Source organism: Ixodes scapularis, unplaced genomic scaffold (assembly GCF_016920785.2).
Source record: "Ixodes scapularis isolate PalLabHiFi unplaced genomic scaffold, ASM1692078v2 PGA_scaffold9__187_contigs__length_104089568, whole genome shotgun sequence".
NCBI classification, from domain to species: domain Eukaryota; kingdom Metazoa; phylum Arthropoda; class Arachnida; order Ixodida; family Ixodidae; genus Ixodes; species Ixodes scapularis.
In genome coordinates this window covers 84,384,945-84,400,531 of record NW_024609884.1, presented here as the reverse complement: position 1 = coordinate 84,400,531, position 15,587 = coordinate 84,384,945, and the positions used below count along the sequence as shown (strand labels likewise).

At 44.5% G+C, this 15,587-nt stretch overlaps 1 protein-coding gene across 1 annotated transcript in view; it reads left to right on the top strand.

Annotated features, from left to right (window-relative positions):
- The window catches only part of LOC8034829 (structural maintenance of chromosomes protein 3), a gene marked incomplete at its 3' end in the record, with an annotated part of 66,691 nt that overhangs the window by 24,378 nt on the left and 26,726 nt on the right, over positions 1–15,587 (top strand). The window contains 4 exon segments of the mRNA XM_042287248.1: positions 3,237–3,305; positions 4,504–4,607; positions 5,160–5,259; positions 12,151–12,314. Coding sequence (XP_042143182.1) covers positions 3,237–3,305; positions 4,504–4,607; positions 5,160–5,259; positions 12,151–12,314 — 437 coding nt within the window.

Sequence of the window (15,587 nt, the reverse complement as noted above, 5' to 3'; positions counted from 1 at the left end):
ACCAAGAAGTCCACGGCAAGCTTCTCGGTAACTTCGCTCCACAGTTCGCTTGCATTGCTTTAGTCTGGCTACTCGCCACCTTCTGACTGGACTAGCATTTTGAGAAGAGAAACTCAACGTCAGAAAATCGAACCAAACATTGCTGCACAAGGTAGTTGGCCAGATAGGGTATCTTGCCAACTTCCTTGTATCACATTACTGCGGCCGGTAGGGCACCAGCCGAAGTAGCTAATGTAACAATGTAACGAGTATGAGATGAGACCTTGCGGCCTATTGCGCATTTGCCGCCAATGAATGTTTGCTGATTATGATAGTGTCAGTCTTGGGAGCCGCCTAGTGGCAGAAGCCGCCAAGTTGCGTGAGCACACAGGATCTTTCATTAATGTTTTAGGAAATAAATTTGTAATATTGAGGGGTTTACTACATACAAGAGCGATTAAATTTTGTATGTACATTCTGAAATAATCAGTATTTTGAAATTCATACTGCTGAAATATTTTTTACACTGAAAGTAGTGTAGAAAATCAAGATTTTGGAGATTTTCGTAAATCTGAAAAGTTTGTTAATCTGACGTTTGCAATAACAAGATCTGACTGTATGTATTCAGGCCCACTTTGGAGAAGTTGTTGATTTTGCTTGCTTCTGCTAACAGAGACACTCTGCAGCAACTATGCTCTGTGAATTGCAAACCTTTGTTAGGTTGCCTTCAGCGATTTCTTCATCGAAGCAAACACGAAAAAGTCCCCTGTGGTGCCACACACAGTTTCCGTGTGAGCGGCATTCAGCGTAAAAAGTGATGCGACCGTTCCTAGAAATTAAGTTGTGGCAGTAACCGTGGCGTTTTCCGACGCATCATACATTCACGCCGTGCAAGGATGACTCTTACCATTGAGTTTGAAACACAAACCACTTTTTGTTTGATTGGTCTTCGTGTTTGATTGGTCTTCGAAGTTTGCTACAACATCACACCACACACGCACAAATCATAGGCCTTTGTGTTCAGTAAAGTTGACCACAAAGTCGCCACATTCACGACAAGCCGCCATCGTTGCTGCTGCCCTCTCTTCCGGCGTTTGGTTTGCCCTGCTGAGCTGCGCCGCCTTAGCTCACTTTCACTTGCAGGCCTCTTCCTATAATAAACTGCATTGCTGTAGCCCTCTCTTTATACTTCAGATGTACTCAGTCCACCTCCTATAACCTTGTAGAATTGTCCTTCGTAAGCTGCTGGCTATGCAGTCCAATTCCTCCCCGGTCAGGGGAAGCGTGTGCCAACACCAGTGCGCTGCGTCGCATTCCAGCACAGTGTCATCACACCGGCTTCACTCCCTTGCCGCTCTCGTAGATGTGCTCCTGTCTACACTGCTGACGATCACACGGCACCTCTCGCTCAACATTACGGGCCATGTACAACTACCGCAGTAAAAGAGGGGGAACAGAGTAAAAGGAGGAGGGCAGCCATGGCCTGGCTGCCAAACACGTTGGGGGGGGCAGTGGAGATACCTACGAAAGTTCGACAGGACTGGTGTTCGTGAACGTAATATGTAGCCGGGAAAACATGTCAACCAAGAACATGTCCAAACTTTAACTCCATTGCACAGAAATATTAAGATGGAGTGTAGGATCTCGCGGTACTCTTATGTTGCCCCAATTTTGTTTTTAAGCATGGAATGCCTTGTAGCAGAAGGCCCTACTCCCAGTAATTTGTTCGTCCTTGAGGCTGCGCATACCTCGTGGCACGTGATGTCACGCAACGCAACGACTTGACACCATAATGTCACCTAATGTCTAATGTCTTCTAGACAAATTTAACCCCTTAAGTGCCAAATTTTTTCCCCCAAAAGTCACCTAAAAGTGCCAGATTTTTTAAATTTTGAATTGTTACTCCTCTAGTGTTACACATTAAATTTGAAAGTTTATTACGCAAAAATCAGCGGAGGTGAAAAAAATATTTGCCAGCTAATTCGAGTGCTGCCACCTACGATCAGCGCTGCAAAACTACTCGGATGAGCCTAGCTCGTCCGTGGATTTGAGAGCAACCAAAAAATGAGCTCGTCGGCATTTTTAGCCAAAAAATGGCCGACGAGCTCCGCTCGTCCAAGGCATTTAAGGGGTTAAAGAACCGCATCTTAAATAGTACATTCATTATAGGACTTCTGAGCTAAAGGTTGCTGACAATCTTTTTAGTCCAAGTTTTCCATTTGTGTGATATGGGAAGCACAGATGATGCAAAACCACTCTCTTTCTTTAAACATATTCGCTGGTTTTGTAGTATACATTGTATAATATTGCTGTTAGGGGCTTTCGAATATGAAAAATTTTGTAGTGCAGATTGAATATGAATAATCCAAAGTGTGACTTTGAATGCAGAACTTATACAGCTTTGGAACTAATATTGTATGGTATTAGTTCCAAAGGTATATTTTAGGATAACGGACAATCGGGAAAGTCGCTGTTTGACTTTTTTCAGACAGGATTTTTTTGTCTCAAAAACAAGGCAATATCTTGCAGAAGTATGGTTTGTAGCATTCCATGGACATGTTTTGCCACCTCATATAAAAATTTAATTGAAAACAAAAAAAAACAGACATGACACCCCCGTGACTGTCCATGTTTGAATGCACGCTATGTAAGAATCTGAGTTTATTAAATAAGCGAAAATCTGAAAGTTACCAGCTGCACATTGTGCAAGAATCACATTAGGACAATGTTCAATGTGATTAGCCCTCACCATCTCGTTTAATTGGGTCCTTACATTTTGTTCAGCTTCCCTCACTCAAAGGAAAGCCCACAAAAAAAAAAAAAAAAAAAGACACTTAGTCGTTGACACATGCTTCACCTCTCTCCATCTACCAGAATGCAATTTTTTTGGTTCCTAAAACAACAGAGGGTTGTTTTGGAGCAGGACCCAAAATGAAAGGTACATTCTCCTTAAGCGCCGTTCACACACTTGCAACTGAGTAGGACCGAGAGAGACAAGACGGGTTTTCAAGCTCCTTGCGACGGCTTAGGACCCGCTCTGCAGCAGCGCATCTGGTCCTATGACGTCGCAAGAGGCTTCAAAACTGATCTTGTCTCTCTTGGTCCTACTCGGTTGCAAGTGTGTGAACGGTGCTTTAGCTTCAAATAAAAAAGAATTTTGACTGGTCGAGCATATCAAGGTGGCCATGGAATCATACCCTGCTTTAAATGCCTCGGTTATCTTTTTCTTTCTTCTTTTTTTTTTTTTTTTTTTACAGATTGACAAGCTTCAAGAAGACACGCAACGAGATGCAGAAAAGAAGGTCATGCTCGAAAGGAAAATTGATGTAAGTTTCTCTTTCCTTCCGAGTTCATTTGCGATATCTCTGATGCTTAGCACCATAAACTCAATGCAGTGTGGTCGAAAGCCTTGTTTCTCAGCATAATCCGTCTGCTTGTAACGGCCAGAGTCAGCTTTGTGCTGCGAATGTTTAGTCGACGGGGAGATAATCTACCTTGAAGTGTGGCGAGAGTGTATCTCTGGTCTTGGGTGGAATTTGGCCAGGTGTGGTGCCAAGAGACCCTTCGAAGTAGGGATGGGATCATGGGCCAGGCTTAAAGGGGGCGATGGAAATTTAGGGACTGGAGGGTCTGCAAAGAAATATAATGTCACAGATTTAATGTCATGGACGGATGTGACGTCGCAGATGAAGAGAATTGTAATTTTAACAAGGATGAAGCATTTCTTTAAAAAAAGGCTGGTGTACGCTCTTTTTACCATACACGGCTCCCCTCCTACCCCCAGCCCCAGCTCTTGAGGGCTGGGGCTGGGGGTAGGAAGGGAGCCGTGACCCCCCTCTTTAAAGGGATGATGCAACGATTTTTGTACATTGCGCAAATACTGCTTAAAACGGATCCGTGTCGTTAATGGCCTGTGAAACACCCGTTTTTCACCACACGCAATCGAAGGTGCAGAAAAAAATTAAAGAAAAACTAGCAGTGTTCACCCCATCAACTCACAGCTAGGACAAGCAGCCACGTGATCTGGAGCCGATTATATGCCGCCATTGTTGATCATAGCCATGCGCTGGGGTTGACAAGGCACAGGACGCGCGCCGAGTTCCAGACATTGTTATGGTTCGGCTATTGTTGTCATTGCAGCGATTGGGACACAGGCCACTACCCAAATGCGGCTCGAGCTATTGGATTATATTGATTATCACGAGCCGAAATCGAGTGTCCACGCAATGCTCGGGTCCAATCTATGAGCCGTATTCAAATATCGTCACTGGGCAGTACTGTGACCGCCTAGCTGCGTCATCAAGTTTTGCGAAGGAGAGGTTAAAAGAAAATGCTCCCTTGTCCTTGAAATTACACCACAACAAAGGAGTTTCTTGGCCAGTGGCGTTGCGTGCAAATATCCTCGAGTCCCACTAGTGCCTGTAAACTCGTGTAAAAGGAAAAACATAACAATTGAATATAATTGCACTGCCCCTTTGATCAATCCCTGTCCCAAGTGATGAGAGACGTGTGCTTGCCATGCAGGAGCTGACTCGGGAGTTGGAGAACCACCGCATCAGTATTGACAGTCAGAACAAGAGTTTTTACGAGATGAAGAAACGGAAGGACACCCTGCAAGGAGAAAGAAAGTGTGTTGCAGTTGGATCACTTTACTACTTCTCTCTGTGATTGAATCCATGCGAGTTTTAACATTTTTCTAGAGTTGCGTGATAAACCTGGGGCATTTAGTTTTGTGTCGAAAGTAGCCGAGGGTTTTCTGGGAAAAGTTATTCACTCAAGTTTCTTTTGCTAGATCAAGATGACAGCAAAATTGGCACTTTCGTGTTTTGGTTTTATAGTGAGAATTTTGAAGGTGCCTTTCTACAACCTTTGAGCCAGTTTCTGAAGATGTTAACAGGAATCGGAAATGTGTTCGCTATATCCATATTCGTTACATCTAAGATTTACAAGAAAAAAAGATTTATTTGTATTGTCGCATAGCATATAGCTTGGGTTCCGTGTTTTCGAATAAATCCGATAAACACCGAAAAACACTCGCCGATTTTGAACTATAGACAAAACGGAAGTTTCCCTTTTATTTTGTTATGTTCAGCACATGGGCCAATGTGCTGAGCATTTTAGTATGCAGCAGAGTGTGTGCTGTGGAGGAATGTGTAACGCACTTGTGGCGCATGTCGCAGTGAGCTGTGGAGGCATGAGAACGCCCTGCAGCAGAACCTGGCCACCCTCAAAGAAGAGCTGTCGAAGAAGGACCAGGGCTTGCGTTCCATGACTGGCAAAGTGAGTTCAGATCGAAGCTTGGGCAAGTGGGTGATTCCTTATAGGCAGCAGCAATGCAAAATAGAGTGAAACAACAGAGGAGACACACACAGAAAGACATGTTGTGTTTGTCTTGCTGCTTCTTTCTGCACTGCGTCTGCCTATAATGACTAAGTGAGCCCTGGGTGGTTGACTCGCTCACAAAATTGGACCTCTTCCGAGGCTTGATTTTGGTCCCGGGTGAGAGCGAGAGCTTTCTCGGCTGCTGATTGGAAGTGGCGTCTCAGCTTTCTGGTGGGCGTGCGTTAGGAACCAATGAGAAATTGTTGACCTCTTTGTGAGTTCACGATCTGGCAGTATTTTGGCGGTAACTTCTCACCAATACACAGGTTGCGAGAGAGGTCTCGCGGCCCCTGATGTGCTAGACCCAAGTGCTCCCTCATCCACCGGTAGAGGTCAGCTCGTGTACGGCAGCAGAAAAAGTTGACGGGGGACGCAAAAATTGAAGACTGAAAAATCGCAGAAAAAGTCGATTTTTAGAAAACAATTTTTTTATATTGTATATTTCATAAATTACCTCCTTTGTAATTATCAGCCTCTAATTCACTGAAAAAATATGTTTAAAGAGATATTTACGAGCTCCCGGTGGCTTTCAAATTGCACTAACAACTCCAAATCGAGCCAGACTTTGAGTGATTCCCGCTCGCTTTCAACTTGGCGAACGGCTGCCATCTTGATCTTGCTTTGAAGCAGAGATTTTCGTCTTCTTTTTGTCACCCTTCAAAATAGTGTCTGCAGCATAGTTTTTGCGTGATCAGCGTTTTCTCGCCTCACGATTGCAAAGCAGTGATTGTCCAAAGTGCCTGCTCAAGGGAGTGCGTGACTACTATTGGCCGCGACGTTTGTTCTCCTTCCATTGCCGCGGCTACCACGCCGCCAAGGCGTGTCTCATCGCCTCGAATCGTCTGCTTCGGTCTGCTTGTTCCTGTGCTTTGTCAACTCCATTTAGCTTTTTGCCATCTTAACGATTGTTTGGAGCCCTTTGTCTTAATAGTTTCACATACTTTGCCTGCGTGATTCGTGGCCACAAGAGATGAAGGGAATGAATTAGGAGACGGTGCATCAGTGATGTGATCGCTGCGCCAATTGCGCTAATTGCGCCAAATTGCGTCAATTGGCTAACCCTGCTACATTCTGCTACATTTTTCCAAAATATGGGTAATCTGCACCAAGCCTGCTCCAAAGGACCACTTTCGGTCGCCTTTCAAAACCGAAACTAAACTGAGAACCGTTATTGAGCATGCGTGAGCTAAGTGGTGCAAGCGGCCGCCCAACACGAAGTACCCTGCATCAATCGTCCATCCAGTCTTGCATGTTTATTCCCGCCGTCTCGCGTTTCGCGCTCTCGTCTCTGGAATCTCATTGTGTGTCTGTAAAATTTTTCAGCGATAGACGCGGGCGTGTGCGGACGCTCCGACGCTAGTGTGCCGGGTGCCAGCCAAGCCGTCATTCTGTGAAACAAAACCACGTTTTTGCGCGGCGAGAGTTACTTTGCGAGCTGGAGCACTCGTGCGACCACAATCACCGTGGTCGCGCGACTTTGGGTGTTGCCCGACGTCGCGCGGCAATATATATATATATATATATATATACTATATATATACATTTGTATATATACAATATACAAATGTATATATATTGTAAGAGTGCATAGGTCAGTGTTGTGGGCACACTAGTGCATGGGCGTCAGCCTTCCCCCAACACCTGCACGCCTGGACATTTCTACCTCTCAAGTGCAATAAATAATATCAATATATCAATATCACGTTGCTGCAGATGTGACGCTTTCTAACCTTGTTCATCAACATTCTGGTTCTTGTTTAAATCATACGCTAATAAAGAAACCCCTCTTTAACTCAAAGACTGCTTGCCGAAGTATTGATTACCTAGGTTTCTCTCGGTGGGCTTTCTTTCGAGAGGGACCCCGGTATGTGAAAAATCTACCGCGAAAGAAAGTTGGTGAAGAGAAGTGAGCTAAAGCAAAAAAATGCAATCTCTGCATGCTGAACTAGCACAGCACGCTTGTTTGTCTCGAGTTCAGTCGTTCACAAAGTGCTCCAAGAACTTTTTGACCCTGGCTCGCGATGTCATACATGTCGATGCGCTCAGGTTCTTTTGCCTGCGTGTTTAGCTTGTACCTCGCCTGCCGGCCTAGCAAGCACGCGCCGCTGGACTGTTTTTTGTCGTATGCTGGACAGTTACATTTTGCATACTATTTTGGGAACCAGTTGCGACGGAGCGGAGTGGCATTGTTTCGGTTTCCATTGAACATCCGTTGTCTCTGCTCGCGCGACGAAGCACGTGAAACTGCAAACCTGCTGAACTTGCCCTCATGTGCATGTGAACATGATTGCCGAGAGAGGCAGCCGGGACACTTGTAATTCATTGTTTTACATTTGCTTGCTTTTGATGAAAATCTGGCGTGTCGGAAAGCAGTAAAATGGTGGCAAGCCTTTTTTTTACGGAATTGCTTGGCAATGCCTACAGTATTGTACACTTTTCATTTCATTTCATTTCATTTCATTTATTATACCCTCAGGGCCCGAAGGCATTACAGAGGGGAAGAGCAACAAGAAGGTTAATGCAAATAACATAATACATATTTAGACACACTCAGTAATAAAGTAATTAGTTATTGTACTTTTAAAGAGGTCAGAGTCCGCGATAATGGCGATCGACCGGGGAAGGTGGTTCCACTCCTGGGATGTACGGGGAACGAAAGATGAATAAAACGTGGTTGTGATAGAGTTAGGAATGCCCACCTTATGTTGATGATCAAGACGGGAGGAAACATAGACAGGCCGAGCAATTATTTTGTCGCGCAGGAAAGAATTGTGGTGATATATTTTATGGAATAGGGAAAGTCGAGAAATTTTACGACGTAGAGATAAAGGCGGTAATGAGAGAGTTGTTTTCATAGAGGTGACGCTAGCGGTGCGGTGATAGTTTGTGAGGATGAAACGAGCGGATCTGTTCTGAACGGCTTCCAATGTAGATATGAGAGTGACTAGTCCGGGATCCCAGACAGAAGCTGCATATTCTAACTTGGGACGAATTAAAACCTTGTAAAGAGTAATTTCAGTGAGACAGGTGCTAATGAAAAATTTCGTTTGATGTAACCTAACATGCGGTTAGCGTTAGCTGAAATATGCTGAATATGTGTTTTTCATGAAAGGTTAGAAGCTATATGTACACCCAAATATTTGTACGAATATACCGGTTCTAGATGAGTATTAAGGAAATAGGAGAGTCCTGAGACTGGCGAGACACACGCATGACCTTGCATTTGTTAGTGTTAAGCTTCATAGACCACGAGTCAGACCAACTGTAAATAGCATTAATGTCTGATTGGAGTATACAGGTGTCATTATGATTGAGAATCTCACGGTAAAGTACACAGTCGTCAGCGAACAGAGACACGGACGAAGAGACACTAGTGGGTAGGTCGTTAATATAAATTAAGAATACGGCCCTAAGACTGTCCCTTGCGGAACCCCTGACGCAACTTTGACAAAAGAGGAGTTATTGTTATTCACAGTGACAAATTGAGACCGTTGAGTTAAAAAAGACTGTATCCATGCGAGAACGTTATTGTCTATGTTAAGTTTGGAAAGTTTTAGAAGCAGAAGATTGTGAGAAACTTTGTCAAATGCTTTGGCGAAATCCAGAAAAATGCAGTCCGCCTGGGATCCTCGGTCCAGAATGTGATGTAGGTCATTCGTGAAAGATAGTAGTTGGGTTTCACATGAAAATGATTTTCGAAAACCGTGTTGGGCATTGTTGAAGAAGTTGTTAGATTCTAAGAAGTTGACAAGGTGAGAAAAAATTATATGTTCAAGAAGTTTGCAAGGAATGCTGGTTATTGAGATCGGACGATAATTAAGAGGGGAATATTTATCTCCAGCCTTGTGAATGGGTACCACCTTCCCTACCTTCCAGTCTGATGGGAGAACAGCGTCTTGTATAGACTGTTCAAATAATTTTGTTAAAATAATTGAGGAGTATTGTTTAGTGTTTTGTAAAAACTTGGAATTAATACTGTCCACTCCTGCTGAAGATGACAGTTTGAGTTTGTCTATGATATGACCGACACCAACGTAATCAAGAAAAAGAGGATCCATGGGCAAGTAATCGGCACTCTCTAGCGAAGGGAAATCGTGCATGTTATCAGTAGAGAATGAATCTGCAAAAGTACTATTTAATAAATTTCAACACTCATCGCTGGCTATACAATCACCATTTGCGGTTTTTAGTGTGATAGATGACTGCGTCTTTTTGTTTATTGTATTCCAGAATTGTCTAGGATTGTTGATCAACATTGCGGGTAGGCTATGAGTCATGAACTCTAGTTTGGCGTTTTCAATTGCTTTTTTGTACACTTCAGCAGCAGTACGATAATGCAACCAACAGTGCTCGCACGTGGATAATTTTGCGGCGCGAAATAGACACTTTTTTTTGTTTGATAAGCGTTTTAAGGCTCTGGTGAACCAGGGTGACTGAGAGTTTTCGATAACTCTCCTTAAGGGAATGTACTGATTTGTTAGTTTATTAACTTCGGTTTTGAAAAAGTTCCAGTTTTCTTCTACTGAGCGACTTGAGAAGAGTGATAAATATTCATCGAGGAAAGTTGAAAGGTCAAGATTAATTTTATCAAAGTTAGCTTTGGCGTAATCTCGAATTTGCTTTACATTAGTTGATGGTTTTGGTACTGTTGCTTTTACATTAAAATGCAATATGGAATGATCACTAAGCCCTGGAAGATAGGAGATGGGTGAAACGAGTTCAGGATGAGTAGCGAGAACAAGGTCCAATACGTTCGCCGTCAATGGGGTCACTCTGGTTGGTTGAGTAACTAATTGCGTGAAACAAAAGTCTAAACAGAGGCCAACAAAATCATTGCATTCAGATGAGGCAGATGAGGGTGTGCCTGTTGGTGGGTTATTACCTGTCCACACAATATCAGGATAATTAATATCAGGATAATTGAGACATCCCACTTGTGGGATGTCTCAGCAGTAAAAACACAGGCAGCAAGTTACGTCACATGACAACACAACATAAAGTGCCCCTCGTTTCTCCTGCACTTAAAACAAATATTTTTCTAAGAATATCTGCTCCAAAAGCCCTTTTGCTGCTCAGAAACATTGTTTTGGCTACTCCAAAAGCTACTTTTGCTGCTCCAAAAGACTGTTTTGTCTGCTCCAAAAGCCACTTTTGCTGCTCCAGAACACTGTTTTGGCTGCTGCAAAAGGTGCTCCAAAATGGGTTAGGCCAATCACATCACTGGTGCATGGATTCGATGCATGGAAGTGGTCCATGCAAGCTTCTTTGCATGGCGACCATCGGAAGGCAGCATCAGCTGCCCGCCTCTACACAGCAGGATACCGATGCTCATCGCGTCGCTACTTCAGATTCTGATTTTTCTATCAATGTCATCGGCCGTTGAGACTAAGTAAAGACAGCAGCGGAACAAAAAGAAAGTATGCAAGGACACTTCCAGCTACTCTGCGGGTAAAGACGCTTCACATGGCACAATTCTGCTTGTAATTTTCGTGATTTTTGGTTGCAACGTTGCTCGCTCGAGAGAAAACAAATAAATAAAAACCAAGGTGGTGACTTAATGAAAATCGCAAGCAGAATCGTGCCACGTGAAGCAGGCTCTATGCTGAAAATGTGTGTGCAACTTTAAACTGCCATTTACTCAAAATTGATTTTTCCACTGGCATTGGCACTTATCCTAGCAATGTCTTGGGAACAGTTTAATGAATTCACATGCATATCTTTTTTTATTCTGTTCCTAAATACCTTTGTGAGGGCTTCCTTTTTTTTAGAAAATTGTGTTACAAATGTATTCACCACATTCGGTGGGAGTTGATACCACGAGGGTGCCACAGTATTTGGTGCCCCAGTAGACTTCCAGAGTGTATTTATTTATTCTTCAGCAACGCACAGCGGTCGCGTAAGAAGAGTTTCCTTTAGTGAAGTTTCTGTAGTAGGTTTATCAGAACATTAGTGCATTGTACAAAGTTGTGCAAATAACAAAAGGAGGAGAGACAAATGGAAAAGAAGAGGAAAACCGGAAGCGCGCAGGGGTCCGCCGATAGGGGGTGGTAGCTTGTTTGCAAACAAACATCGGTGAATACTACTCAAATTAAATTTGTTGGATGAGGATATGACCAACAATATAAAATTTAATGTTGTGCAAACAAATTTTGGAAAAGAAATTAATAAAAAGGGCTTTGTTATGCCCTGGTTAAAATTTAATGTTGTGCAAACAAATTTTGGAAAAGAAATTAATAAAAAGGGCTTTGTTATGCCCTGGTATGCCTATACAGGAATGCTTATTATAAATTTCACATTCCCACTATGTTTTGCTATTTCTCCAGGCCTGGAATAAAGGAAGCTAGTGAACCATATTGAAAAAAAATTGTAACTTAATTACTTATGGGCACAGTTTTACGAAACTTAGCAGTTACTCTTATATGTGTGCTATGAATGTATCTTGAAAATTTCATACAGATAGTCCTGTAAAAATAAGAAAAAAAAGTTTAGGAGCAATGCCTTCCCCACTTAAGATTTTCAAACAAAAGCACAGGTTGTGAATTGCTTCCAACAGAAAATAGCAAACGATTGCAATTTCAACCGGCATTCAGTATCACTTCACCAGGCCACTAGTTTGTTCCTAACGATCCACTTTTTTTTTTTTTTTCTAACGGACGACGTATTGCATTTTCTTATTTTATTTGCATTTGCGGATGATGCTTGGCTTGCTTGGTGAGAGGAAAATTAGATCTCACTCTCACGGTGACCAAAATCAGTGTGGGGAGCTCATCTCTGCTTTCTCTTCCTCAGGCTACCTTGAATGGCAGAGACAGCGTGCGGAAGGTTCTGCAAACCTTTCGGGACAAAGGCGGGAGTTACGAGCAGATCGCCAACAACTACTACGGGATGCTCATTGAGAACTTCGACTGCGAGAAGACCATCTATACCGCCGTCGAAGTCACCTCGGGAAATAAGTGGGTGTGATTCATATTACTGTACGATGGCGAGTGCAGGCTTTGAGCGTTCGCTAAAAAAATGTGGGTTTCGGCCGTGCCACATAGGGGAAAATTGGAGTTCCTTGTGGAGTCCTACTTGAGCGTGTACGTTGCGCAGGAGACTTTTGAATGATGCGGAGTTAATTAGGGTTGCGTGTCGGGGGTCTTTTTTTGTTTATTTTTTGCCAGAAGTTTGGAGTTTATTTGGAATTTTGTTCGTAATACATGCAGTTCTGTAGTTTTTCGTGTTTCTAGTGTAGTTGGGTTTCGACCTTGTGCATGGTGACACCTGCGTCCTCCCTGCAGCTCCTGTGGGTCTTGTCAGGCATTCCTTAACCCTTTGACTGCCACTCCCGAGATAACTCAGGGCACCACCCACGCACACCCCCTGCTACTCCCGAGTATACTCATGTTGCCTTTTAAACTCACTCCCTGCCACTCCCGAGAAAACTCGTGCGAAAAAAAAAATGCGGGCATGTTGCGCCATCTATGGAGAGGTCACCTAAACACATGTAACTTGTAGGTTAAATTTTAGACAACAGATGGAGCGCATGTTTCTACATCCGCTTTGCTTCGTCGTTGTCTCAGCAGCGCGGCGCAGCGCCGGCATGGCGAGTAAGCGTGCCACGTGCTTCCGCGATTTGACGGACAAGGAAATTCAGGAACTGTTGGTGAATTCTGACTCAGATGAGAGTGAGAACGATGATGCAGCTCAGCTAAGTGACTTGTACAGCGACGACAGTGAGAAAGAGCCCGTGCCGTTTAAGAATCGGAGGAAGAAGATAAAACTTGACGATCAGAATTTCTACTGGAAGAAGAAAGAATTCAACCCTCAAGAGCACACTTTTGACCCATCATCTTCAGGAATCTGCAATGGCATCACAGTGGCGTCCAGTGAGCTCGAAAACCCGGCAGGGGGTGAGGAGCAGTCGGAAAAAAACCCGGCAGTGAAAGGGTTAAGGGAGTTTTCATGAGACACATGGCCTAAGAATTGTAATTAGTGAATTTAGTAGAACAACCTTACGAGAGGTGGGGTTTTTGTGATTTGAAGTAATTTGTCTGAAATAAAACTGAAAGTAATAGAGGCATTTACATGTCACTAAACGAGGTCTTTCCTGCTGGGTGTGCCAATTGGAATTCTTGTGCGTGCTCGGCGATGCGTAGGACACCCTTTCCATTGGTCACGCTAACGTGTTTGTGACAAAAATTGCAGACAGTAAAGTCAGTGCTGCCAGTCGCTTTGCAATGTGGGTATATTGCTTGGCATGATCATCAAGGAGCTTTCTCATCTTCCCACTGCACAGAAGTACTGAGGGTGTCGGACTGAATTCCAAATTTCTGTCGTCAATGCCGACGTGAATGAAAAATGTGTGAAAGTTCAGTCTTGAACAAGAAAAAAAATAAAAGCCGTTTACAATTCCCTGTAACGCCGGTTAGAGCGCTGCTCTTGAGAAGGAGGATGGAAGCGTACCGAGGGATAGGTGACTCCTTGAGGTCACGTGACCTTGGGGCGGGGGGGGGGGGGGGGTTGTGTGACATCAGGGGGTCACGTGACCTTAGGGGGGTCACGTGACCTCGGGCGGTCAAGTGACCTCGGGCGGTCACGTGACTTCAGGGGGTCACGTGACTTCAGGGGGTCACGTGACTTCAGGGGGTCACGTAGCCTCAGGGGGTCACGTAGCCTCAGGGGGTCACGTAGCCTCGGGGGGTCACGTGACCTCAGGGGGTCTCGTGACCTTGTGGGGGGGGTCACGTGGTCTCGCAATTACGCCGACGCTGCTCAAGCCGGAAACGGGCCCCTAAGAGCTGCGCTCTAAAAGGCCAGAGGAAGGTGAATGAATGTCTAGGAAAGAGACATGTACAGGAGGAAGGCCCCGAGTGGGGTGACATGGAAGACGAGATGTGTCTGACTATTGTCAGGCACATCTGACAATAGTACTGATAGTGGCAAAATATGCTTAGGAACAAAGGTACAAAGAAAATAAAAACTACATAAAAGGATCCCAAAAGTAGTTTTAGGATATGAGGAAAACGTTTTTGCAACTGCCAGACACCAAATTTGGAAGTGGTTTGTATTTATAAAACCAATTCTGCAGGATTTTAATGGAAAGTGTTTTTCGTACGTAAACTTTTGTTAGTTCGACCTCGGTTAATTCGACTTTTCGTTTAATTCGATCATGTTCAAAAGTCCCGGCGAGCGCCTTACATTTTAAATGGGAGGAAAAGTTCGATAGTTAAACTCGGGAAAACTCCGCATTGGATAATTCGTCCCGAGCGAATGTGCGCAGGCTCACATTGCACGGCACGACAGCAGAAAAACCACCAACGTACCGCGAAACATGGTCCCTTTGCTGCAAAGCCGAGCGTGCACAAATATGTGCCTGCTCCTCTACACTGTTGAGATGGACCGTATCGAATGACACAAGCCAGCGCAACCAATCTGGCATGGAGTAGCACGGAGAACATAGCACGTGGTCCGGCACGGAGACAGCGCGCGCCAAAGATAAGTGGTGCACGCTCTCAAAGCGCTTTTCTGTAGCATCGTGTGCAGTCCATCTTGCGCGCCGGAAAGCGCAAATTCTCTTTTCTTTTTTTGCTGACAATTTGGTTGTCTGGCGCCAAAGTTGGCTCGTAAAGCTTTCTCAACACACGCTCTCAAAGAGCTTTTCTGTAGCATCATGTGCGGTCCATCTTGCACGTCAGAAGGCGCAAGTTCTTTCCTTTTTTTTTTTTTTTTTGTTATTTGTTTTTATTTGTAGGAAATCGCGTACCGCCGCCTATTCGCCATTTTTCACGTGGTCCGTCAACAACCCAAGTCCAGCCTGGTTCTTTCACGGGAGCGGGAGTTTATTGGTACATAAAACACAATGCTCAAAACACTCGCTCTAAACTACAAATACACGAGACATTAACAAATATTCGCAAATGCATGTAAAGCCAAAGCTGAACACAAGGAGGGCCCCCAGGCCTCGTGTCCCGCGATTACCCCAGATCCCGCCACACGCACTTGCCTGTCCCAGAGCCCGCCCGGAGTCCTAAGAGAGTTTTCCCTCCCGGTCTCCCTGACTATATCTATCGATGGGCGAGGAGGTTTCTCCTTGCCCGCCCTGGGGCACCTGTAGCGCCATCCAGTGGCTTGGAGAGAAAGCGGCACGTCCGGAGCCGAATTCGAGATCCCAATCGATCCCGCGGTGACACGACTATGTGATCGTGTCTGAAGTGAGGCAACTGTGTAGCCGCCTCGCGGCAACG